Source organism: Oncorhynchus mykiss, chromosome 1 (genome assembly GCF_057628025.1).
Source record: "Oncorhynchus mykiss isolate SJ-2025 chromosome 1, ASM5762802v1, whole genome shotgun sequence".
Taxonomy (NCBI): domain Eukaryota; kingdom Metazoa; phylum Chordata; class Actinopteri; order Salmoniformes; family Salmonidae; genus Oncorhynchus; species Oncorhynchus mykiss.
In genome coordinates, this window is record NC_143022.1 from 55,755,843 (window position 1) to 55,781,884 (window position 26,042).

The 26,042-nt window shown below is 41.7% G+C and overlaps 2 protein-coding genes across 3 annotated transcripts in view; both read right to left on the bottom strand.

Moving 5' to 3' along the window:
- Positions 1 to 4,538, bottom strand: part of LOC110525255 (5'-nucleotidase domain-containing protein 3) — a 45,951-nt gene extending 41,413 nt beyond the window's left edge. The window contains exons 1-3 of one of the 2 annotated variants that reach the window (XM_021605237.3): positions 3,795 to 4,538; positions 2,786 to 2,970; positions 24 to 98 (exon numbers count right to left, since the gene is read on the bottom strand). In XM_021605237.3, the coding sequence (XP_021460912.2) occupies positions 24 to 98; positions 2,786 to 2,970; positions 3,795 to 4,107 (573 nt within the window). In that variant the 5' untranslated portion in view covers positions 4,108 to 4,538. The remainder of the gene's footprint in view (positions 1 to 23; positions 99 to 2,785; positions 2,971 to 3,794) is intronic. The other variant, XM_090234678.1, reaches the window with a different exon arrangement.
- A 3,058-nt stretch (positions 4,539 to 7,596) lies between these two features.
- Positions 7,597 to 18,295, bottom strand: LOC110525178 (uncharacterized). Its single transcript, XM_036980313.2, has 9 exons — positions 18,141 to 18,295; positions 17,743 to 17,910; positions 14,991 to 15,042; positions 14,597 to 14,771; positions 14,445 to 14,481; positions 13,924 to 14,168; positions 9,286 to 13,738; positions 9,081 to 9,159; positions 7,597 to 7,782 (listed from the first exon to the last, which is right to left on the bottom strand). The coding sequence occupies exons 1-9, from the start codon at positions 18,240 to 18,242 to the stop codon at positions 7,628 to 7,630; spliced, it is 5,466 nt and encodes a 1,821-aa protein (XP_036836208.2). The 5' UTR covers positions 18,243 to 18,295; the 3' UTR covers positions 7,597 to 7,627.
- Between the last annotated feature and the right edge of the window lie 7,747 nt (positions 18,296 to 26,042).

Consider the following 26,042-nt stretch of genomic DNA (forward strand, 5'->3'; position numbering starts at 1 on the left):
TTATACATATCAACCATGCTCACCTTTTGGACATCATAGTGCAGTCCCCTGACAACAAAGTTTGGGATGTACTCGTACTCACGCAGGCCCTCGGGGTACTAAAGAGGAAGGAAAATAGATGTTATCAGAGCTTTGAGTGGAACACAAATGTCTCATATCAACTAATTGAGAAGTGTGCAGAGTCTACTGAAAAAGTTAACGTCAGTGTCATTCAATCATTGAAGAAAAACTCATCATAGAAGACCTTGAAAGGAATTGAAAGGCAAGAGACTCCAGAGAATTTCCCACAACTACGAAAAAATTATTTGTCAACTTGAATAGGGTGACACTGACACCAAATAGAATATCTCACTATGGAAGAAAAATTGTGAGTGTTGAATCAAATGGAGGGGGAGAATTGTCACGGTTACGAACAAGACGCGGCCTGACTGTGGTCTGTCAAGTACAACAGAATTACATAGCCTAATAAAATAGCTTTCTGTTTCTATGATTATTATGTATCTGGAGCAGATTTCATCATCACATGAAAGAGCAGAGGAAAAGCAGAGAAAAAGAAACCTGGTCGGATTTGTTAATACTGTCTTGTAAACTCCTATGATCTGGCATGCCAAGGACTAGAAGAGCTGTTTCTGTTTCTGCCTTCTTACCAACTCATATGTGACCAACCGGCTCAATTCAGTCTTACGTGGCAAAATATGAAATAGTGTTTTTATTTTATTTTTTACATTGGATAAAAGTAGAGACTCAGAGCTACACAATGGTATATCATACACTACAGTTAAGGAACAATGGGAAGGTAATTCTGCTTTGAAAGTTGATAAACTTATAACCTAACTTTTGAGAAAATGTCCTTTGAATGTTTTGGTACACCTACAGGAGAGCTCTTCTTTGTCTACACCCATTCAGCATTGTTCACACCCGCTTAAGATTTAGCCCCACCCATCTCTTTAAGGGTTGATCTGAGCGTTCTGTCCTAACAGCAGTCAAGCACCCAAGCTAACTGGCTAATGTTGGCTAGCTACTTGCAGACACAAATAAGAGAAGAGCTCACTGACCATTTAACTCGCCCTAGCAGAGCTCGTTAGGCAGTTTTTATGCTATCCAGAGCGTCGGTGACTGCAACTGTGCTGCTGGCAACAATTCAAGCTTTTTTGCCAACGTTTACTGACACCGGCCATATTCAAAGGGTGGTAAGCGTTCGTATATTCGTCAGTTATTCTGTGCTCTGGTACACTCAGATGAGAGTGCTCTGAAATTGGAGTAGATATTTGGTAAATTCACTCTGGCTAAGTCTATCAACAGTTGTTGCAGTGACATCATTAACATTCTACTTGCATAGCGGAGTCTTTTGTTAAGACATGTTGCTAGCTAGCTAAACAATGAACCATAATTCCAAATCATGACGTTACTACCCTGCATGAATCTGCAGGTAGCTAACCAACCAGGTTCAATGTTAGCTAACTAGCTAACAGTCTATAACTAGCAAAGCAAATGGCTCTGAGATACAAATAATATTGCTACACAGATCATATACGTTAGCTACCGAGCCAGCCAACTAACTTGAAATGAAAACCACTGACAAAATTAGAAACGTGTAATATCTAAAAATGTAGCCAGCTAGACTATCTTATCCATATACATGGATGGACACATCCCTCTCTGCCACGGATCCCATGGTTGCCCTTAGTTTGAAGATGTAATCCAGAGACAGGCGTTTTCTTTATCTCCTTAGCTATCATACTCTAATTCCACTGATTTCAAAACTCGGTCCTCCAGAAAGTGGAGAACAACACTTATGCAGTTCTACTGTGCAATATATGTTTTTAAAAGCCGCGTTAGACAGGATTACCCACACATGACCAGCTCAAATAGACAGAAGGGTGCTACATGGCAGGCATGTCCAGGCCACTCATTTTATCAGCCAATCATGGCTAGTGGAAAGGTTGCTAACTTTTTCTGTGGCTAAACCAACTAGGGTTGTAATTTAACAATTAATTCGTATTTACAGAAGGCATACATGTTTGTTATTAAGGGACATGAAAGTTCACATGTTCGAACGGCATTTCTGCCAAAAAACGCATTCAAATGGCTCTCCTGCGAAGTAGTGACGCGCGCCATATGCCTAGTTTCCTGAAACAAGTCACATATGGTTATTGTCATGCCAGTGGCAGTTTGGCATGACAATGACTGTAGGAGATGGCTACACAGCACAAATAGATTTGGCATGACAATGACCATAACATTTGGCTATTTTGTATCTGCTGTCTTACCAAGTCCTACTGATAAGACAGTGTAACGGATGTGAAACGGCTCGCTTAGTTAGCGGTGGTGCGAGCTAAATAGCGTTTCAATCGGGTACATCACTTGCTCTGAGACCTTGAAGTAGTAGTTCCCCTTGCTCTGCAAGGGCCGCGGCTTTTGTGGAGTGATGGGTAACGATGCTTCGTGGATGACTGTTGATGATGTGTGCAGGGTATGGGCGAGGGGACGATCTAAAGTTATACTGTTACAACAGCACAAACATATCTGGGACACCATGCTAGAGGAACAGACTCTGGTCCCAGATCAGTTTGTGCTATCTTGCCATTCATTGTCAAGCCAACCTTGGCCCCAGTGAGCAATTGGCAATATGGCACAAACTTGGTATGACAATTAACATAAGTGTTGTCAAGAGAGCATTAACAGATCCGGGATCAGGCTACTGTTCCTCTGCATCCCTGTCACATGAAAGATCCCTCTGCTACAGATCTGAGTTCAGCCTAGACTGGAGGAACAGACTACGTACCCTGTGCTCCTGGATGAGGATGTCCCGTGCGATGTTGAAGATGAGGGTGTGGAGGTGTCTGGAGTAGAAAGCCAGGGTGTAGTCATAGTCAAACCCATAGATCTCTATATCGTGCAGACTCATCTCATTATTGGCAAAGATAGTGTTGGGGTTCACACTGTTCTTAGACATCACTGGGATCAAGGCTAAAATAGAAGGAAGAATAGGGTGAAGACATTTATACGGTTAGGGTTAGTGTCCCCATATGGCCATGTCTCCATGTTACATCGCTTGTTTACGGAAGACAGACGGAAGACATAGGCGGCCACCTGCACTATATAGTGTGCTCCAAACACCTGTGTGTGTATGCGTAACTGGGGAGGTGTAGTTAGTCAACCGGTGGCACACAGCTTGTGGATCTGTGCAAAACTGGTTTGAAAGTGATAATCATTTACTTTTCTAAACTTTAAAACACATAGTTGGAAATGTAGTTCACATGGAGCCAAATATGGGTGAATGTAACTGCTAAAAACCCAACATACAGAGAAGGGTTTTCAAGAGCTTGGTGACCCCTGGCCCCTTCTATGTTGGACATGATGAGTCCAATGCCCATTTGCTGGGTCTCAAAAGCCTGTATTCCAGAGACTACGGGAGGGAGAGCAAGCAATCACAGTGTAAAACAACATGCCAGTGTCACAGTCTATGTCCATTCAGTCAGTCAACAACAGTTCAGGATGCCTTTGACATTGTGCCATTGACAGTGGTCACCAGCAGGTGAAATGTCCAGTGTCTCTGGTACAATAATAAATACTTGTAAGTGGTGGCTACAATAATAGGTACCCGTGTTTAACTGGTACAATAACTGGCATACAATAAGTACTTATTATTGACATGACACCCCTGGTACAGTAGCTAGCTAAGTGAAAGTCTTTCAAAGGAATATGCTACAGAGTAATGAGTTATTGGACAATATTGTTTTGCATCCTAAACCACACTTGTTTTCATTGAATTCAACAAATGCATGCCCTACCTTCGGTCTGTTTTTTGGTTTCGTTGTAAATAGACCACAACCAGTTGGTCATGTCCTGGCCACTTGCGGAACTGGTACACATAGTAGCCTCCCTATAGTTTTTGGCACCGGATTGTTGCGCCAAAACCTTCCCAGTGACCCTACCACGGAACACTGCACGGAAATTCATATCCAATAACCGAGCGAGTCGAGTCTTCCGCGCCGCCCGATCGACGAGGTGAAGTGGTGCTCCATGCGTATGTAAGTAGTTGTAGCAAATTAACAACTTATTATTTTTTAACAGACTACACAAGTACAGTGACAACGGCGTCATGACTAGTCGCCTTCGGTTTGTCAGTAACCAGCGTGTAGGTCGTGGGCTCTACGTAAATGCACTCGGTTAGAGCACTCTTCTGTAAATACAGAAACCGAATCGGTCCATGCTCTTCCGTGGCAACGTCACTTCCTTGGTTCGACTCACAACACCGTAGATATAGATAGAGGACCAAGTCTTGAATCTGTTTCATTCTAGCGTCTGCGACGGCATGGGCAGAGCCATTGAGGCTGTCTCCATGGTGAAGTAGTAAAGTTTATTCTTCACGATTGGCTGATACTTCCTGATGACCCAGGACATTATTCCAACAGGGTCACCAGGAGGGATCAGCCAATGAAGTTGGAAGTACCGCCCAGTTGACTACGTGAAAATGGTGAAAGCCCTCAATGGCGCTTTTTGGCCATTTAGAGGCTTCTATCATTCTCTATGGTCAACACTCAAAATGACAGACCTTCTTATTCTTCGTCTTCTTCTTAAAAAGTATTATAGCGTTTTGCAAACAAACGTTAGAGGTGCGTGCCGCCACCTATTGGATGGGGTGACAACGGAAAAACTTTAATACAGGAATAATAGGGGAAGGGGAAGGAGGAACAAAAATTAAAGCTTTCCTCCTTGAAGAAGATTCAAATGTCTACTCAGATACCAACACAGGCTCAGGAACCTGAGAGGGGGGAAACTCTTCATTCATTATTCCCTGTAACGTTTCCTCCGTGAAGTCCTGAAGATTCCAAAATATTTTGGCCACCTTCGCAATGATTTCTATTATTTTTTTTAAATAAAGTTTTAGTTTGTCCAGTTTAATATATAATTTGCGCAATAAACGCAACAAAGTCTACCTTCTTTACTATTAGTATCTCAGGATGCCTCTGATGAATGACATTCACTGCAGTCTGAGGGGCATCACAGCGAACCACCGCATTTAACCATGGCAAAGTGACTGGGAATACGGTTGACTACAAAGTGTAGTTATTCCCTCCGTAAGGCAATCAAACATGCAAAACGTCAGTAAAGAGACAAAGCGGAGTTGCAATTCAACGGCTCAGACACGAGACGTACAGTACCAGTCAAAAGTTTGGACACACCTACTCATTCCATGGTTTTTCTTTATTTTTACTATTTTCTACATGGTAGAATAATAGTGAAGACATCAAAACTATGAAATAACACATATAGAATAATGTAGTAACCAAAAAAGTGTTAAACACATCAAAATATATGTTATATTTGAGATTCTTCAAATTTGCCTTGATGACAGCTTTGCACACGCTTGACATTCTCTCAAACAGCTTCATGAAGTAGTCACCTGGAATGAATAGCAATTAACAGGTGTGTCTTGTAAAAATGAATTTGTGGAATTTCTTTCCTTCTTAATGTGTTTGAGCCAGTCAGTTGTGTTGTGACAAGGTAGGGGTGGTAGACAGAAGATAGCCCTATTTGATAAAATACCAAGTCCATATTATGGCAAGAACAGCTCAAATAATCAAAGAGAAATGACAGTCCATCATTACTTTAAGACATGAAGTTCAGTCAATACTGAAAAGTACTGTATACAGCTCATGTTCTTCAAAATAGGCTACAAACACACACACACACACACACACACACACACACACACACAAAAACGCACAGCATTATCACTACTTAATAAAATGTATTCCCGACCACCACCTTGTGGTTTGTTGTTGAAGCTGCAGATAACGGACAATCTACTGCAGATACAATTATCTATCCATTAATCATATCAAATATTTCAGGTTATCCCAGAAACCTAGATGCTACTGAGCTGACCGTGGATTACATGTCTGCTCATGCCTCCTGCACATGCATAGATTTATGTCCCTAAAATATCCTATCACTCTGCTTTTCTTTATTGCGTGAATAAATGTTTCTTATGTTTTGCATTATGAATGTCTGGTAGGCTATGAGCTTCTCTAAGTGAACAAAACATCATTATAGTAAAGAAATAGAACATTGATCAATAATCATCATTACAATACAATTTATAATCTACAACCACTGATTGAGCAACATGCGTAGATATTGTCTGTTGAGCAATAATCTTTGCTGTCTCAACTAGAAGCGCAAAATTAATTATTTTGCTCATGGTTACAAGACACGTGTTAAATTGTACATGGAAGACATTTATTGGGAGAAAATGTGCTGTAGATAGTGAAATGTCCTGCTGCTATTGGCTGAGGTTTGTGCGTGGTGTCCTGTGATTGGTCCGTTATGGGGGGTATTAAATGGAGCGCTGTTGGTGGGAGTGCGAGTTTGTTATTCTTCCTGTTCAAGGCATCGTTGATTGTGTTGATCCCAGCTTTTGTCTGAAGAGCTGGGCTTCATTCAATCATATTTCACAAAATGAAGCGGTTTTGGTTGATTGGGCTGCTCTGTGCACATTTAGCTTTCGGTGAGTATCTGAGGATATGTTGTATTATTAACGGTATTCATCCACATGAGCTATCTAGCTAGCTCTTGAACTCGAGTTCCTTCATTTGTAGCCAGGTAAGCTAGATGGCTGGCTAGCTAAAATGCAAGCTTGCAATTCAAACGAATAGTTACCTAGATATGGATATCATTGGGCTTTTTATTTGTATGAATTAACGTTTTATTAATTGGAATTGATTCAAGGAGATTTGTTCACTTCACGTGTTTCTGAAAGTCTCCTTACAGGTACAAGCAAACATCGTTCCTTTTCCTAGCGTTATAGTTTATTAGCTAGTAAGGGAATTTTTATCAATGATGACTAATTATGTATACATTTCAATCAGGACTGACTAGTCCAAATGCGATTATGTACTGTACATATATGAATTTTCTCTCTTGCTCCCATTCCCAATTGTATATAATATAATCAGGAGTTTAGTAACAATGACGGTCTGTTCCTTTGTACAAATGAATGAACTATCTCCAGATGGCATGGACGGACTATCTCCAGACTGTCTAGAATGCTGATTTACAATTACTGACCTTGGCTTCAGGCGAGGAGGGAAGGCTCGAGAACTATAGGGCCTCTCTACCCGTGTCATGAAGAGATAGAACATTTAGAAAACGCTGACGTCATTTTCAGTTTATAACCTGTGGAAAAATGTGTATGTACCAGTACTCTCTTGAATTAAATGCTGTTACCTGACTTTTAAGACCGGGGCTCTGTCCATTCTTATAAAAAATATTGGGTCTTATAATCCCTTTAGAATGCATTGACAGAGTAATGAATTCTGATTGGGAAATAATACAGAGGAATTTAGAATTCCTCTAACAGGATTAAATGTCAGGAATTGTGAAAAACTGAGTTTAAATGTATTTGGCTAAAGTGTATGTAAACATCAGACTTCAACTGTACCTAGAAGTGCACATATTCTTATTTTTTTTAATGTATCTTAAAAGTAAAAGTAATATAGTCAACTATACAACTTCTACTACTACACTTTATATCATCCAATAATATATAATGAAAAACACTCAACATTAATAATTAATGCAATTATGTTAATTTCAAATATTTATTTTGAAATATAGATTAGGTGCTCTTCTTTTTATAGCAGGAAGTAAAGGGACTGGAAAAGGCTTTGCCTATAGCTGAAAACATCCTGGAAATGAGCGAACGCTTCCTTGGTTTCTTCTTGGTGGAGCATACACTCTCTGTTTGGCAGGATTCTTGATCTTTGACAATTGCTGAAAAAAAAATGTAAACATAACATTTTCTTTAACTGACCCTAGTTAGTGTGAATAATTAGTATTGCATTATTATTATTTAAATTGTAATATTCTACATAATTTACAAATGTAGGCCGGCAGGTAGCCTAGCAGTCTCAATCCCCCTATTTAACGCAGAAGTGTTACATAGGCCCCCCCCCCCCAGGGCTTAGTGCCAAAAAGAAGGGGATAAAAACTTGCAATATATATATTCGTCAACTTATATCTCTCAAATTTAAGACAGACACTTCAGTTCCATGTAGTGAATCTGTTATTCAATGCATTTGTATGGGCAAATAGCAGTAAGGCCGATACAAACCCATCGGCCTAGACAGGGCTTAGACTCATGTGGGTTAATTACAAAGGTGCAACTCGTGCTGGAGACAATAAAAGGCCACGCTAACATGTGCAGTTTTGTCACACCACATAATGCCACAGATGTCTCAGAGACTGAGAAAAATAGGAGCAAGGAAAAACGCTGGTTGACTTGTTTTGAGGGAGCGTGCAATTGGCATGCTGACTGCAGGAATGTCCAACAGAGCTGTGGCCAGAGAATTTAATGTTTATTTCTTTACCATAAGCCGCCTTCAATGCCGTTTTAGAGAATTTGGCAGTATGTCCAACCGGCCTCACAACCACAGACCAAGTATATGGCGTCGTGTTGGCTGTAGGGTTATGGGGTGGGCAGGCATAATCTACGGACAACGAACACAATTGCATTTTATCAATGCCAATTTGAATGCACAGAGATACCGTCACGAGATCCTTAGGCCCATTGTCGTGCCATTCATCCGCCACCATCACCTCATGTGCATGGTAATGTATCGAAAGGCCTGCATACTCACCAGACATGTCACCCATTTAGCATATTTGTGATGCTCTGGATTGACGTGTACAACAGCGTGTTCCAGTTCCCACCAATATTCAACAACTTCGCACAGCTATTGAAGAGGAGTGGGACAACATTCCATAGGCCACAATCAACAGCTTGATCAACTCTATGCGAAGGAGAAGTGTCACGCTGCATGAGGCAAATGGTGATCACACCAGACACTGACTGGTTTTCTGATCCATGCCCCTACCTTTTTTTAAGGTATATGTGACAAACAGATGCATATCTGTATTCCCAGTCATGTGAAATCTATAGATAAGGGCCTAATGAACGTATTTAAATTGACTGATTTCCTTATATGAACTGTAACTCAATAAAATCTTTGAAATTGTTGCATGTTGCGTTTATATTTTTGTTTAGTACACATTTGAGTGTATTGACTTACCTGTTTCACTGACGGCAGGGTTCTGGTTCTGGGAAGGTGTTGGAATGCAGTGGTTCTTCTTGTTGACCTTCTTTGTACACTGGGTAACAAACAGTCATTTGTACAGTAGGAGAAATTGCACACAAAAGGTATCAGTGTTTACCATCATACTGTACGTAATGAATAAAAATAATCTTTATAATTTGTATTTTGATGACATATGTACCTTTGGGTTGAGTCCACAGAGAGAGCTGAATCTTCCTCTCTTCTTTTCCTTTCTACCAGTTGTTGGAAGCCCAGAATTACCTACCTCGTCACTGCCAAGTGCATTGTGTGATGACAACTGGGTCATGGAGGGAGGTGAAGAGCTAGCCTCATTGCATTTAGTTAGTAGTTCCCTAGTTAATGATTTGACCAGGGCATCGTCAAATGCATAATCCGTTGACTTCATTGCAACCTGGAGCATCTTCTCTGACCCAAATTCTTGAAGAAGCCCCTTGTAGACAGCCTTGAAAATCTTTTTGATTTTCAGATTCTGGGGGTAGGCTTGAGTTGGTTCAAGGCCTGAGGTGCCACAGAACTCAGACAGAATCCTCTTTGTGAGAACTCTTGATGTTTCACCAATGTCAGAGGATTCCAGTAATGTGATAGGGGTGATCATTGACAGCAATCTAACAATCAGTAAAAGTACCAAAGAGGTGTAGTCATTGCCAGTGGAGTCAAATGATGCATGTGTATCAGAGTCCATGGCTGATGGAGTTGATGGATGCACAGAGACACTACACATCTCCAGATCTTTGTTGTCCATCTTGGATTCCACCTCTCCTAAAACTTGAATATCCACAGTTCCACCGTTGTGTGTGCTGCTGCCAGACAGAGAGGTTCTAGGCAATGATTTGGCACTAGACTGACGGCTAGTGGTCATGAGAGCCGGTCTGTCAGAGTCAAGTGTTCCAGCATCAGTTGGGGACAACCCATTGATTATGTTCATCAACTCTGATAATTCTTCTGATGAACTGGAGGCCACAGAACAGGTATCCATGACCTGATTGACCATTATATTGGTGAAAAGGCTCTTTGTGTCACAGTAAACCTGTGAGGAACTAATGGAGATGGCAGAAGAGCTCGGGATAAGCTGACTTGTGTCCTGCAGAGAACCGTCAGAGATGACAGTCTGGCAGAAATCGGATCCTTGTGTTGGTGGAGGAAGCCAGAAGACAATCTGCTGTAGCAGACGTTTTATTGACTCCGTAGCAAAGGAGTACACAAGGTCAGATGGAAACTCCCTGGATTCTTCAGAAGCATTCAATCCTGTCTTCAGCTTCAAAAGAATAGAGTCAGACACGCTCTTGCCAGCTGGCACAAAAAGAGCCTGGGGGGTGTTGTGACTTTTTATGAGCTCATAAACTTTGTCAGTGAGCTCATGTGAGAAGTTCTGAAGACCGTCCCTGGGGCTGAGTCTCGCAAGTCTCCTTGTAAAAGAAATGACATCATCTGCAGTTGCTATGTGTTCCGTATCTTCTCTTGGAATGACCTCCATAACAGTGTCAACTATGGCAGAAATGGTTTGCCTTGTGTAATTTGTTGACCCTTGTGAATGAGTTGAGGAGTCACTCATATCAATGACCGAACTCCTAATGATAGGACAATAGATTTCAACAGGCCACTCATTGGGGACTGGAGTGCCTGGAAGAGAATTTGTAAAATCACTCTGGGACCCTCTGGTCATGGCAGAGGTGATGGACAGGGAGGACTTTGAGGAGGATGGCCGGTGTATCTCATTTCCATCAGTTCTCACCATGTCAACATCCTCCAACATGGAGCCCACGATGGAACGAGTCAAGAGGCCTTTCTCTGAGGTGCTCATCCTCTCTGACATAGACACTCTCCTCTGGATTGTCATCAGAGTCTGACTAATTAAGGTTTTGGAATAATTTACCATGCTGGTCTGGCTGCCTTCATGTTCACTGTAAGTCATTTGGGTAGAAGTAGCTGTTCTGCATATGGATTCGGCATGTTTGGGGGCCTCAACCACATTGTCTAGGAGGACCGGTTGTTGCTGGGCAAAAAAATCCTTGACCTTGGTGAACACATTGTTGAACAGGTTAACAGTGCCTGGCCAAATGATATTTCCTTTCACATTGGCCCCGTTGTGAACACTGACAGGAAGGGTTGAAGCTGACAGGGATCTCTCTAACTGGCCAGACACTGAAGCATCAGACATTTTAGTCATCTGGGTGAAGCTATTAAGGTCTTTAGTGATGCTTATGACGATGTTGGATGCTGCAGAATTGGTATGCAGAGAAGAGGTGAACAAAGATGGAGTTCCACTCTTCTGAAGGATTTTGACATCACTTTCATTACTGGACTCTGCACAAATGTCTGCACTTCTACCATCAAGGTTGGTATTTACAATGCCAATTAACCCTGATTGAAGGATCCCACCAGCCATATGTGAGGCTTTAGTTTGAAACTCCTCAGTACATAGTTTGTCAAAGGCTGTGGATTTAAGACTTCTAGAGGATGCCTCCTCCTCAATATTGTTGATCTCACCATGCAAATTGTCCTGTGTATTGACAGCATAGTCATAAACAAATAAATATGGTTTGGAGGCGGCAAGGACGTCAATCTGAGAAACAACGGCATCCAAAAGCTTGGACAGGTCTTCTGTATCTCCTTTTAGGCTAGATATGCATTCCTCCATGGATTCCTCGGAGTGATACACAGTGAGGATCTGACTAATGACCTCCTTGGTACAGGTTTGAAGGTCTGCTTGGATTTCAAGAGAATCACTATTACAAGTCACCTGAGAATCTAAACTTTCACTAGGAGCCTGTTTGAGAGTCTCATTATGTATTGGTGTAACACCATCGATGACCTTTACAGAGTCTTGGCAGGGAGTGAGAAACCACCTCAGCATTTCTCGAAATCTATGATATATAATACGAGCAGCAGAAAGGGTGCTCACTTTTGACATTTTGAAATTTTCAGAGTCATGTGCCTGCATGGACTGAACAATAGTCTCCACATCTGTTACAAAAGTGTCCAGCAATTTAGATGCTTCCGAGTCTCCCAGTAAGCTGTTTGTAAAGGGGTTGACAGATCTCAGAGCTTCACTCACTGCCTTTCTAGCCTTTGTCTGGAAAGACACACTGGAGAGTTTCTTCATATTTATAACTGGAAGACTCTGGGTAGATTCACTGTTGGTGGTGCTGTCCTGCAGACCAAGTGGAAAGGTGAGATGGGAGAGACATTGTTCACTGTCTAACAACTCAGATGGTGAGGCGGAACAAGAACTGGTGAAATCATTCAAGTCAGACATGATGCCATCCACAAATAGAATGGCCTCCAGAGACTCTTCAGAATCACACTCTCCAACAGAAGATGAGAACTTCTCCATCACCTCAGTCTTATACAAGACTAGAACCTGGCTGGCAATCGCTTTTGCGGTGTAAAGGAGGACTTGGTCTTGCAAATACTTTTTGAGAGCCAAGAGAGGTTTTGGGGTCTCACTTTGTCCTTTTTGTTCATTCATAGATGAGGAGGTAATTAAAAGTGGTTTACAAGAAATGGTGTCCGATGTGTCAGCCTCACCATTACTGGAATGACCGATGTCCAGGCACAAAGTTGGAACCATTGTGAAAGGATCTTTTGTGCTCTCCACAAATGTACTTGCGAGATCCCCTTTTTCTGGACAGGTAAGGAGTCTCTTCAGCGTATTTTTCATGTCGTAGTAACAACCAACAGTGTAAGACCAGATCTTACTTTGATGGTTTTCAAGAAGGATCTGCTCACTCTGTGCAGGGGAGCAGGATGCCCTGATAGACTGGGTAAGATTGTCCATGTCTGAAACAAAGGTACTTAAAAACTCAGAAGCCTCAGGGTCAATCATAAGGTCTCTGATCTCACCTATCCTAGGAGTTGGACTAGATGATGTAGTGCCAGAACAACATGATACACAACCCCTGAATCTTTTAACGATCTCCCGGATCGATTCAATGGCCTTGGTCTGAAACTCCTCAGTGAGTAGTCTGTCCATACTTTGTGTTGACAGACGAAGACTAGATTTGGTACCTTTGATATTGAGGTTGCTCTCTACTTGTTTTAGCATCTCCTCAGGACTTTTACAAGCTTCAAGCCTCTTCATATGGTCAGCAACAACACAAAGCAGTTCCCTCTTGTCAGGTTCATTTTCCTCCTTATTGCTGAAGTTCAAAACAGTGCCACTGAGGGCTGTCATGACCTGTCCTGTTAAATGTGTCATATCCACCTCAACACCATCCTCTCTGAGAACAACACTCTGCTCAACACTCTTCCCATTAATGTACATCTGAAGTATGTTGGAAACGCCAGACACCATCTCCTCAACCACCTTGGTGCTGGAGACACCACCACTGGCAAAAATGACAGGGGACATTCGCCCAGAGATGGGAGTTTGGATGGCCACAGAGATGATGGAATTGACTTTCTTTGACACTTCTCCAACAATAACCCGGGATAGACTTTGAGTGTCTACCTGGCCCTCTCTTTGGATACAGAGGACATTGTTCAGCGACTCTTTGAAGGAATCCTGGACACCAGTGAGGAGACTGTCCTCAGTGATCCCAAAAAAGTCACTGAGTGGCTCAGATGAAATAGACTCACCATCTCCCTGAGTATTTGGCAACAATGTCTGAGACCTTTGAGAATACAAAGCAAACAATACAGCATTCCATATTCAATAGTGGATACTGTAGTCACATTAATGCATAATTCAGTAATCAATTAAATTGGTCATTAAGAGTAAACTGTAACACAGATAACAAAACATATTTTCACAAAATGGGTTATGAATAGTTAGGTGAAACCGAATGACTGAACATACCCATTACGAGAGGAGCTTGATTTAGCCGTGCAAGACCTTGAGGATTTGCTGCTGCCTCTCTTGCGAACCTTCAGGTTTGTGCTAGAGGATCTCTCTGATTCTGTCAGAGACTTGCCGGATACTGGAGACACATGGCTGTATATCCGTACAAAACGGAAAATTGCAGGGATGATGACCTCCAGGATGGCCTCAGATACAAACCGCACAATCTCCAGGCACATCTCTGCAAGCAATGCCCTCATCACCTGTAGGACCGAAACAGTGTAGGTAGATTACGCATAGCCGGGCTCTGAAACCAAGCTCCTCAAAGAGATACCAACAATCTCACATAAGTTCATGAGAATCATGAAAGTGGCATACATTGGAAAGCATGAAAAGCAGTAGGCTACTAAAAAGCTCTTTGTATATAACTGTTTGTGATAATGTGGATGATACTGTAGATAGATAAAAGGCTTGTATCTAAATTTCTTGAAATATCTATTAATATATCTATGAATAATTTTCAAGGTTAAGGGACTTACAGGGTCCATCCTGCCAATGCTTAACTGCCTCCATTGCCTTTCGGAGATAATTAGATGTTTTTAGCACCAAAAAGCACACCAACACACATACAATTTATAAAATCCTCCAGATGACATTGCATTCAAATACTACAACAGAAGGTTAGACATACTCCTCAGTAAGTTTTTCCAGAAACCGGATGATAATCGGGTTGAAAGCATCCGGATTGATTGGCGGGAGGTCAAGAGCCCTGGTCTGACAGGCCCTGGAGACACACTCATTAGATTGTCCCTGGTGAGATGTCCCCTGAACTGTCATCCCAGAGAATTCCACAGATGTAGAGGGACCTGTGTGCAAAGCAGCATTCACCAAGGTAAAGAAGTCAGAAAACATGTAACCTTCTAAGGCAAGTATGTATTAGCCAATTTTGTGTACTTTGTGAAGATAAGTACCCAACAAAGGATTATGCACTCTGCTATTAGTCCTCTGCTCAATAGATGTCCATACTAAATCACATTTACATGCAAAAGGACTACATTCAGTGAAATTAGAGTTTAATTTATGACCTGCATCTGTATCAGTGATCTGCTCCACTTTGTTTCTCTTGGTCCTCTTGGTCTAAAAAGACAATACAGTCAATGATATATACGTAGATACTGTATGAAGCCATTCCAATACAGCCCTTTGAGTAGAGCAAGGGTAAGAATGATTATAGGGCTGTCCCCGACGAAAAAAAAATATTTATAGACCGAGAGACATCCTGTTCTAATGTTAAAATGTATTTTTCCATATTCAGACACACCCTATGTGTTTGAATACAATCACCTACATAGGCACTGAGCTTGTCTGATGCTTTAAGCACACTGTTTGATTAAATAATTAAGACACACAAATGACTCAAAAAAGAGCCCGATGGTGACACTGTATTATTACAGCATAGCAAAGATTAAAAACAGCCGAATCTGTGAAATTGCTTAATTCAACATTTAGCCGGTGCATGAGGCTTGGTGCTCACAGAATCAGTAGGCTATTAAACAAATACTCAAACAGGCAACAGAAGCTATATCTGTCTTATTTCTGTATACATGTATGCAGTACCAGTCAAAGGTTTGGACACACCTACTCATTCAAGGCTTTTCTTTATTTGTACTATTTTCTACATTGTAGAATAGTAGTGAAGACATCAAAACTATGAAATAACATATATGGAATCATGTAGGTACCAAAAAGTGTTAAACAAATCAAAATATATTTTATATTTGAGATTCTTCAAAGTAGCCATCCTTTGCCTTGATGGCAGCTTTGCACACTCTTGGCATTCTCTCAACCAGCTTCACCTGGAATGCTTTTCCAACAGTCTTGAAGGAGTTCCCACATATGCTGAGAACTTATTGGCTGCTTTTCCTTCACTCTGCGGCCCAATTCATCCCAAAACATCTCAATTGGGTTGAGGTTGGGTGATTGTGGATGTTAGGTCATCTGATGCAGCCCTCCATCACTCTCCTTCTTGGTCAAATAGCTCTTACACAGCCTGGAGATGTGTTGGGTAATTGTCCTGTTGAAAAACAAATGATAGTCCCACTAAACGCAAACCTGATGGGATGACGTATCACTGCAGAATACTATGGTAGCCATGTTGGTTAAGTGTGCCTTGAATTCTAAATAAATCACAGACAGTGTCACCAGCAAAGCACCCCCACACCTCCTCCATGCTTCATGGTGGGAACCACACATGTGGAGATCATCTGAACACCTCCTCTCACAAAGACATTGTTGGAATTTGGACTCATCAGACCAAAGGACAGATTTCCACCCATCTAATGTCCATTGCTCGTGTTTCTTGGCCCAAGCAAATCTCTTCTTATTATTGGTGTCCTTTAGTAGTGCTTTCTTCGCAGCAATTTGACCATGAAGGCCTAATTCACGCAGTCTCCTCTGAACAATTGATGTTGAGATGTGTCTGTGACTTGAACTCTGTGAAGCATTTATTTGGGCTGCAATGTGAGGTGCAGTTAACTCTAATGAACTTATCCTCTGCAGCCGAGTTAACTCTGGGTCTTCCTTGCCGTTGGCGGCCCTCATGAGAGCCAGTTTCATCATAGCGCTTGATGGTTTTTGCGACTTGATGGTTTTTGCACTTGCACAATTTTTCGGATTGACTGACCTTCATGTCTTAAAGTAATGACGGACTGTTGTTTCTCTTTGCTTATTTGAGCTGTTCTCGCCATAATATGGACTTGGTCTTTTACCAAATAGGGCTATCTTCTGTATACCAACCCTACCTTGTCACAACACAACTGATTGGCTCAAATGCATTAAGAAGGAAAGAAATTCCTTTACTTAATTTTTAACAAGGCACACCTGTTAATTTATTAAATGCATTCCAGGTGACTACCTCATGAAGCTGGTTGAGAGAATGCCAAGAGTGTGCAAAGCTGTGATTAAGGCAAAGGGTGACTACTTTGAAGAATCTCAAATATAAAATAGATTTTGATTTGTTTAACACTTTTTTGATACCTACATGATTCCATATGTGCTAATTCATAGTTTTGATGTCTTCACTATTATTCTACAATGTAGAAATTAGTAAAAATAAAGAAAAACCCCTTTGACTGATAATATATATATATATATATATATATGGATGATTTACAAAGCCAGGCACATTTAACAATTAGGCTATTAATTATAGACCTAATTTAGTTGGTTTTCCTCTCTCCTCAATTGTCTTAGACAATTAGGCTAAGGCAAGGGCTGTTTCCCCGTCTCTACTGCTGCTGCCTCTGCAGCATTGTTCTCAATCCCAATATGCTGGTTAACTTTGCTATTATGCACATAGCAACATAGGAAAGGGTGGCAATTCTACGGAGCACTGAAGATTATGTTTCAGAACCACGGACAGCGACCGTATCCAATGCAGGAGAAAGCACATTTGCTATAAAATAATATTTGATTTATTAGTGTTGCACCATTATTTTAACATAATATAACCATATACAATTTCAGTATCACATCTTAGCGGGATGGACTGTGCCATCCCTGTGGCCTCGGCAATGGATTAGTCAACTGAGACAGGCGCGAATCAGACAGGTGTCCAAGTGCACCATGAAGAAAAAAAACTTTTGCGACTGCTCAACTTAAGAAATCCCAGTCAACCAACAGCCTATTGACCAAACTGTCGAACAAATGGGGTCAGCCCTAGATTTACTATTAGGAGATAAAAGGGTATTGCATGGGCAATTTACCTTCCTCAGAACAACATGCTGTAGGGGCAGGTTATAGATATGAAAGATATCTCTGCTCAATCTATTCCCTTACCTTGACTTTATTTCTCTTCACGGCATCCGGCTCCATCTGAGGCAGGGGATCCTTCTTCACCTCATCCTCATCTTCATCATTCTGATTATCAACAAAATCTATCTCAGCTGCATCAGTATCAGTGCTCTGTTCAACTGTGGGCCTGTTGGCACTGGTCTTCCTCTTGGTCTAAAAAGACAATAGTCAATGACATACTGCATGTTGCCGTTGCTATACAGGCCTTTGAGAAGAGCTACAGTAAACAATTGGTGATTGAATATTAAGAGATGGAAGTCTGTTGTAAGGACAATTTACCTTCCAACCTCACAACAACATGTTATATGGCATATTTGACAGGTTTAAAGTGTGGACAGGTAAGACCCCAGATTTCCCTTTCTCTCCTCAGTCTATTCTCTCACCTTAACTTTTCTCCTTGTCACAGCCTTCAGCTCGATCTGAGGCAGGGGATCCTTCACTTCACTATCTTCTGGATAGTTTAAACCCAGGATATCATTCTTCATTTTCTGGACTTGACCTTCCAAACTTTGATGATCATGTGGATCATCCTCATTTAAACTCTGATTGGAAAAAATGAGACCATTCTTTAAATGCTCGTGGATATGGACAATATACCACAGCTAAGAGCTGTTCTTACACATGACACAACGCACAGTTATTATAAACTGGTTACCAACTTAATTAGAAAAGTAAAAATAAATGTTTTGTCATACCCGTGGTATATGCTCTGATATACCACAGCTTTCAGCCAATCAGCATTCAGGGCTCAAAACACCCAGTTTATAATGGCCAATATTTAGTTTTTTAAAGAACAGGTTTTCGCTATAAATCCACATAGATCATATTGCCTGATATCAAGATTCGTAATTAATGCGTTATGGAGTCACCTATTATTAGAATAATTTAGGTAGAATTATGATAAATAGCCTACTGCTGTTATCTTTGCAAGGATCATATTTCAAATCAAATCAATTTTATTTATATAGCCCTTCTTGCATCAGCTGATATCTCAAAGTGCTGTACAGAAACCCAGCCTAAAACCCCAAACAGCAAGCAATGCAGGTGTAGAAGCACGGTTTGATGTATAACAAGTCCCATAGGTTATTATAATGCATACATTTTTTTACAATATTAAAAATGATAATATTAGCGGTACAATTAACATTAGCCCACACCGCCACCCAGCTGCCACTACTTGCGGCATCCCTATCGGCATGTCCTGCATAAAAAAAGACGGTGCAGCGGTTCCTGCACCACTGCATGGGGCTTCTCTGTTAGCAATTCATAGGCTTACCTTATTATCCTCCATGGTTAAAGTCTATGGCTGGAGCCTATGTTCCCATTATGTAAAACTTTACCAAGTGATTACCAGAGATACACTACCGCATTTTATACGGTAACTCAGCCAACGTCATAATGTGAATGCACTTTTACGTAATAAAACAACTTTAGGGATGATCTGTCAATCAATGCAATCAGCGACGCAATACTGGATCCCCAATACAACTAAAAAGACCACTCGAAACAATCAATACTGGTGTATTATCTACGTTTCCGTTTTTTTGTACAATAATGTGATAAGACAACAAATAAATAAGTAATGATACCAATGATGAGCAATACATAACATTGTAAATAAGAATGTGTTCTTAACTGACTTGCCTAGTTAAATAAGGATAAATAATTTTTTTAAATAACAAATCAAATGCAGTAATTTGAAAATAACTATTGAGGGCGACTACGAACCAGTTTTGAATAAACGAGGACAGAAGCATACCATGTGTTGTTGGGTCAGAGGCGAAGGTTCATAGTTGAAATGAGAAAAGAGGGTGGCGCACGCAGAAATACGAGTGGTTCACCGTGGTGGCAGCAAAATAAACTTCAGAGAGCCAGTTATTACAAATGACATGAGCTAAACCTGAATTAACTGTATGTCACAAGTATGGCATGGATGCAAACTGTAGCCCTGGCTAGCACGTTAGCTAACGTGTTACTGTATAGCTACAACAAGTAAACAAGCTACAACAACTACACAAGTATTCTAATCTTGAGAGAAACGTACCGTTGGCTATTGTTGTCTGTGGTCCTGTAGCTCAGTTGGTACAGCATGGCGCTTGCAACGCAAGAATTATGAGTTCGATTCCCGGGAGCACCCATACGTAAAATGTGTATGTGCATGGCCATTGCTTCGTCCCACAACGAGCTACTGTTGATACAGACGACTCGTTGCAGAAGCTTCCGTACGGAGTCTTCGGTCCTTGATCAACCAACTCAAATGAAAATAACGTTTCCACTTAACAGCGGCATATTCCGTATCTCTAGGAACAATACTTTGCGGGAAAGCGCAAGCATGATCGTAGCTAAATCGCTTTGGGTAAAAGTTATTACTAAATGGTTTATACACAGAACCAGTGCAGTGGTGGAAACAGTACCCAAATGTCATACATGACTGAGTCATTTTCTATTAAGGTATCTTTACTTTTAACTCAAGTTAAAGTCACCCAGTAAAATACTAGAGTATTAGTCTAAAAGTATTTGGATTTAAATATACTTAAGTATCAAAAATGTAATTGGATAAAATATACACTTATAAACCTAGAAATAATTTACATTTACTTATATTAATAAGCAAACCAGACGGCACCATGTTTTTTTTTTCATTTATGGATAGCCAGGGGCTCCAACACTGACATAATTTTCAAATTAAGCCGATATATATTAAAATGTTAGATTACAACATTGTGCAAGTTTTGTCCATTGTGCCAATGAAGCTGTTCTTATGCTACACCCTCGGGAGTGTGGTGTCAGGAAAATAACCTCACGCTCAACAAAACAAAGGAGATGATCGTGGACTTCAGGAAACAGCAGAGGGAGCACCCCTCCTAGCCACATCAACAGGACAGTAGTGGAGAAGTGGAAAGTTAAGTTCCTCAGCGTACACATCACGGACAAATTGAAATCCAATCAAATGTATTTATATAGCCCTTCGTACATCAGCTGATATCTCAAAGTGCTGTACAGAAACCCAGCCTAAAACCCGAAACAGCAAGCAATGCAGGTGTTGAAGCACATTGGCTAGGAAAAACTCCATAGAAAAGCCAAAACCTAGGAAGAAACCTAGAGAGGAACCAGGCTATAAGGGGTGGCCAGTCCTTTTCTGGCTGTGCCGGGCAGAGATTATAACAGAACATGGCCAAGATGTTCAAATGTTCATAAATGACCACCATGGTCAAATAATAGGTCTGGGACAGGTAGCACGTCCGGTGAACAGGTCAGGATTCCATAGCCGCAGGCAGAACAGATGAAACTGGAGCAGCAGCACGGCTAGGTGGACTGGGGACAGCAAGGAGTCATCATGCCAGGTAGTCCTGAGGCATGGTCCTAGGGCGCAGGTCCTCCGAGAGAGAGAAAGAGAGAATTAGAGAGAGCATACTTAAATTCCCACAGGACACCGAGACTGAAAAACAGCTTCTATTTCAAGGCCATCAGACTGTTAACCAGCCATCACTAACATTGAGTGGCTGCCGCCAACATACTGACTCAATCTCTAGCCACTTTAATAATTAAAAATTGGATCTAATAAATGCATCACTAGTCACTTTAAACAATGCCACTTTATATAATGTTTACATACCCTACATTACTCATCTCATATGTATCTACTGCATCTCGCCTATGCCGTTTGTGTAACGGCAGATCTCCTCTTCGTCTGAAGAGGAGTAAGGATCGGACCAAGATGCAGCATGGTAAGTGTTCATGACGATATTTGAATAAAGACAAAAGACAACTCGAACAAAAACAATAAACGATAACATGAAATCTACACACACACAAAAAAAAAACCCAGTACCGTGTGGCGACAAACACACACACGGAAACAAACAACCACAAACCAACAGTGAAACCCAGGCTACCTAAATATGATTCTCAATCAGAGACAACTAACGACAGCTGCCTCTGATTGAGAACCATACTAGGCCGAAACAGAAACCAAACATAGAAAAACAAACATAGACTGCCCACCCCAACTCACGCCCTGACCATACTAAATAAAGACAAAACAAAGGAAATAAAGGTCAGAACGTGAAAGTTTGGCCATCGCTCATCCATATATTTATATGTATATATTCTTATTCATTCCTTTACACTTGTGTGTGTGTGTAAGGTAGTTGTTGTGAAATTGTTTGATTACTTGTTAGATATTGCTACACTCGCATTAACATCTGCTAACCATGTGTATGTGATTTGATTTGATTGAATGTTTTCCCCATAAAACCTACCACTGCTTTAATTTCTAATTTGATCAGTATTGGTTTATGCTTTGTTAAAATTTGTGTTTAAGCAATAAACAAATTAAAAAAGAAAAACTCTGGTTGAGACTCTGGCGGCTCAGGACAGACGGGAGACTCTGGCAGCACTGGAGAGGACGAAGGCTCTAGCAGCGCTGGACAGGCGGGAACACCTGTAGGCCGAAGACGGAGAGACAGCCTGGTGCGGGGGGCTGCCACCGGAGGGCTGGTGCGTGGAGGTGGCACTGGGTAGACCAGACCATGCAGGCGCACAGGAGCTCTTGAGCACCGAGCCTGCCCAACCTGGTTGAATGCTCCCCGTAGCCAGGCCAGTGCGGTGAAGTGGAATAGCCCGCACTGGGCTGTGCTGGCGAACCGGGGACACCATGCGTAAGACTGTTGCCATGTACGCCAGCCCGAGGAGACGCACTGGAGACCAGATTCGTACCTGGCTCAATGCCCACTCTAGCCCGGCCGATACGAGGAGCTGGAATGTACCGCACCGGGCTATGCACATAAGCAATAAACAAATACAAAAATAAAAACTCTGGTTGTAAACTGACTGCAGTAGCTATGTTTTTGGTATCGCTCAAGTCATACTGCGTGTCATTCCTCAACTGTCTGGATTTTACATTCATTTTGGACCTCCACAAAACTGACACACTAAATCAACAAACTGTTTTTGTACATATTCAAGTAGCGATTCATAACATACAAATACAATCAGTACATGGCTTTCCATTAATTTCTTAAACTCATTGGAAATTAAATGGAATTCAACTATGCTATAATCCCACTGAAACATGAATAAGCCTCATTCAGATGATTTTATATGGTCCTTTACACACCAGCTCCGTGGGAAAATTGGATCCTGGCCAAAGCCACAAGTTCATTCAAAAAGTGTGAGACATCTAGGATGAGTTTTTTACAATTTTAATGTCAACTGCCATATGTTGATGTACATGTCCAACTGGTTTCCTCCTATTTTCAGACTACTGATGCCAGACTAGTGTTTTATCATGTGGCCACAGATACTCCCCTATTCTGTCAGTGGTTCCAGATCTACAACAGACAACTGTGTGCGCATAGCATACAGTATTGAGCAATAGAGAAGAAAATTGAACACAAGACCAAAAATATACACCATTTTATTTTTAAAGTGTCTTGTGCGTCCCAAACAAAGTACAATAAAATTGAAATGAAAGCTAAAGGGAATATGCAGTAGGGTTGATAAAGGTCAAGATAAGTTTGACTGGGACTAGGGAAGCGTAGGATGTTTGGTTACATTTGGCATCCTAAACTTGTTTACATGTGACAAAGTAGGCTACAGGACCATATAGTGCTTCTACCCAAGTGGTGGCCATCATGTCTTTAGGAGCTAGTCTTTTTCATTTTTTCCAACCAGGATTTTTTTTTTTTACCTTTATTTAACTAGGCAAGTCAGTTAAGAACAAATTCTTATTTTCAATGACGGTGGGTGGGTTAACTGCCTGTTCAGGGGCAGAATGACAGATTTGTACCTTGTCAGCTCGGGGATTTGAACTTGCAACCTTCCGGTTACTAGTCCAACGCTCTAACCACTAGCCCCTGCCGCCCGCATGCCGCCCGCATCCAAGAAATATAGCTAGAATGTTATGGAGTGATATTAATGCCAACATAAACTGAATTTCAGATTCAACATCATATCGCTCCATAGACTCTAGTGTGCCTGGTTTGGCCAAAGATTACTACACATTGTGGCCCTCCAGGAAAAATACCAAACTCTCTGAATGTATATGCAGTGGTACATGTCAGTGCCATGAGTTACACTGAGTGTATAAAACATTAAGAACACCTGCTCTTTCCATGACATATGCTGACCAGGTGAATCCATGTTAAAGATATAATCCCTTTTGGATGTCACTAGTTAAATCCACTTAAATCAGTATAGATAAAGGAGGACGAGACAGGTTTAAAAATATATTGTAAAGCTTGAGACAATTGAGACATGGATTGTGTTTGTGTGTCATTCAGAGGGTGAATGGGCAAGACAAAATATTTACGTGCCTTTCAACGGGGCATGGTAGTAGGTGCCAGGGGTACCAGTTTGTGTCAAGAACTGCAACACTGCTGGGTTGTTTACGCTCAACAGTTTCCCGTGTGTATCAAGAATGGTCCACCACTCAAAATACATACAACCAACTTGACACAACTGTGGGAGCCATTGGAGTCAACATGGGCCGGCATCCCTGTGAATGTTTTGTACACTCAGTACATTAATAGTATTGGTACCGTGTTCTTGCCGCAACCTGTAAAGGTGGAGCAGCCTGCGAGGCAGGGGGAGGTGTAGGTGATGACGTTGTCTGAACACACAGGGTCCCACTCCCCAGCCAAGCAGGAGCGGTCTCTGTTACACTCTGACAACAGGCTGCCATCGTACACCAGGGGACCTGGGGGACAGAGAAAATGGCTGGTAATAATGATGTTTAAATAATTGTTGCTGAACTATCATTGACACAGGCACAGTGACAAAACAGCCAGGAATCCTGGCTCAGTAACAACCATACTGTATATTCCCACAAGAGGGAGCCCCGGCACAAGCCCATGTGTACTTTAGTCTAACTCACTCATATTCCACTGATCAAAACTTTTGTTTTTATCAACCCACCCACCAACCAACCAATCAGATGTCATATTTACCCATTGTAGGACATGGTCAGACCAGCCACCTGAACATTGTCACACTTAGTGCCAGACTGCAGAGGGAGGAGGAGGTAGGCGGTGATGAAAGACAGCTGGGCTCCAGACACAACGCCAAGCTTATACCTCTTCATCAGTAGACCTCCCAGGAATATCCCCACTGCACCCACAGGCGGGTTCAACTCACCCGGAAAAGTTATACTCACACATCTTTAGTGCTACCGGTGTGCTGGAGTTTCATTTCCACTCATGTTCAACACACCTACAGGGGTTGGGAGAGAACAAAAAAAAGTGTAGTTAATGCCATTCAACATCAGTACTGACAGGATGGAACATTTCAGTTGGAACATGTCCAGGTTTCTGTGGATTCGTTGAGACAGGCAGCCCAATTCAGTCATTTTTTTGTTTGTTGAGTAATTGGTATTTTGACCAATCAGATATGCTCTGAAAAAGAGCTGATACGAAAATATCGAATGTGATTTTGACCAATTAGTGGAATTTGACCAATTAGTGGAGAAAAAAAATATATTAATTGGGCTGCATGTCTAATCGCATCCCTTGTCTCTCTGTCTCAGTCCTTGCATCGATTACAGAGGGCTGAAAAGGATTACTATCAAGAATCGTTACCCCCTACCCGATGTCCGCCGCCTCGGAGTTGGCACTAAGAATCCAATTCTTCACCAAACTGGACCTCCGCAACGCTTAAAATCTGGAGAGAATCAGGGAGATGAGAGGAAAATGTCCTTTAACACCCCTAGTGGTAACTGAGTATTTAGCCATGACCTTTGGAATATCGAACTCACCAGAAGTCTTTCAGGCATTGATCAATGACACTCTTAGGGATATGTTGAACCGGTTCGTCTTTGTTCACCTCGACGACATCCTGATCTTCTCCAAAAACCCCTCCGGAACACGTATGGCCCTGTCCCACCTCACTGAAGCAGGTTTTTGCAGGAATCCTGAGGCTGACAGGGCATTCATAGAGCTCAAGGGACGTTTCAACTCCGGACCCATCTTCGTTCATCCTGATCCAACTCGTCCCTTTGTGGTAGAGGTGGACGCCTCGGACACCGGAGCTGGTGTGGTCCTTTCACAGTGGAACAAGGAGGACAAGAAACTGCACCCATGCTCCTTTCTCTCCAAGCAGGTCTCGCCAGCGGAAGGCAACTACGATGTAGGCAACTGGGAGCTTTGGGCAGTTAAGTGGGCCCTTGAGCAGTGGAGACACTGGTTGGAACCACTGCTTCATCTTCTGGTCTCTTCTCTGCACCTGGGTCCAACCTTACCACGTCACAGTTATAGCATCTCTTAATCCCTTCTCTTAACATTTATGGC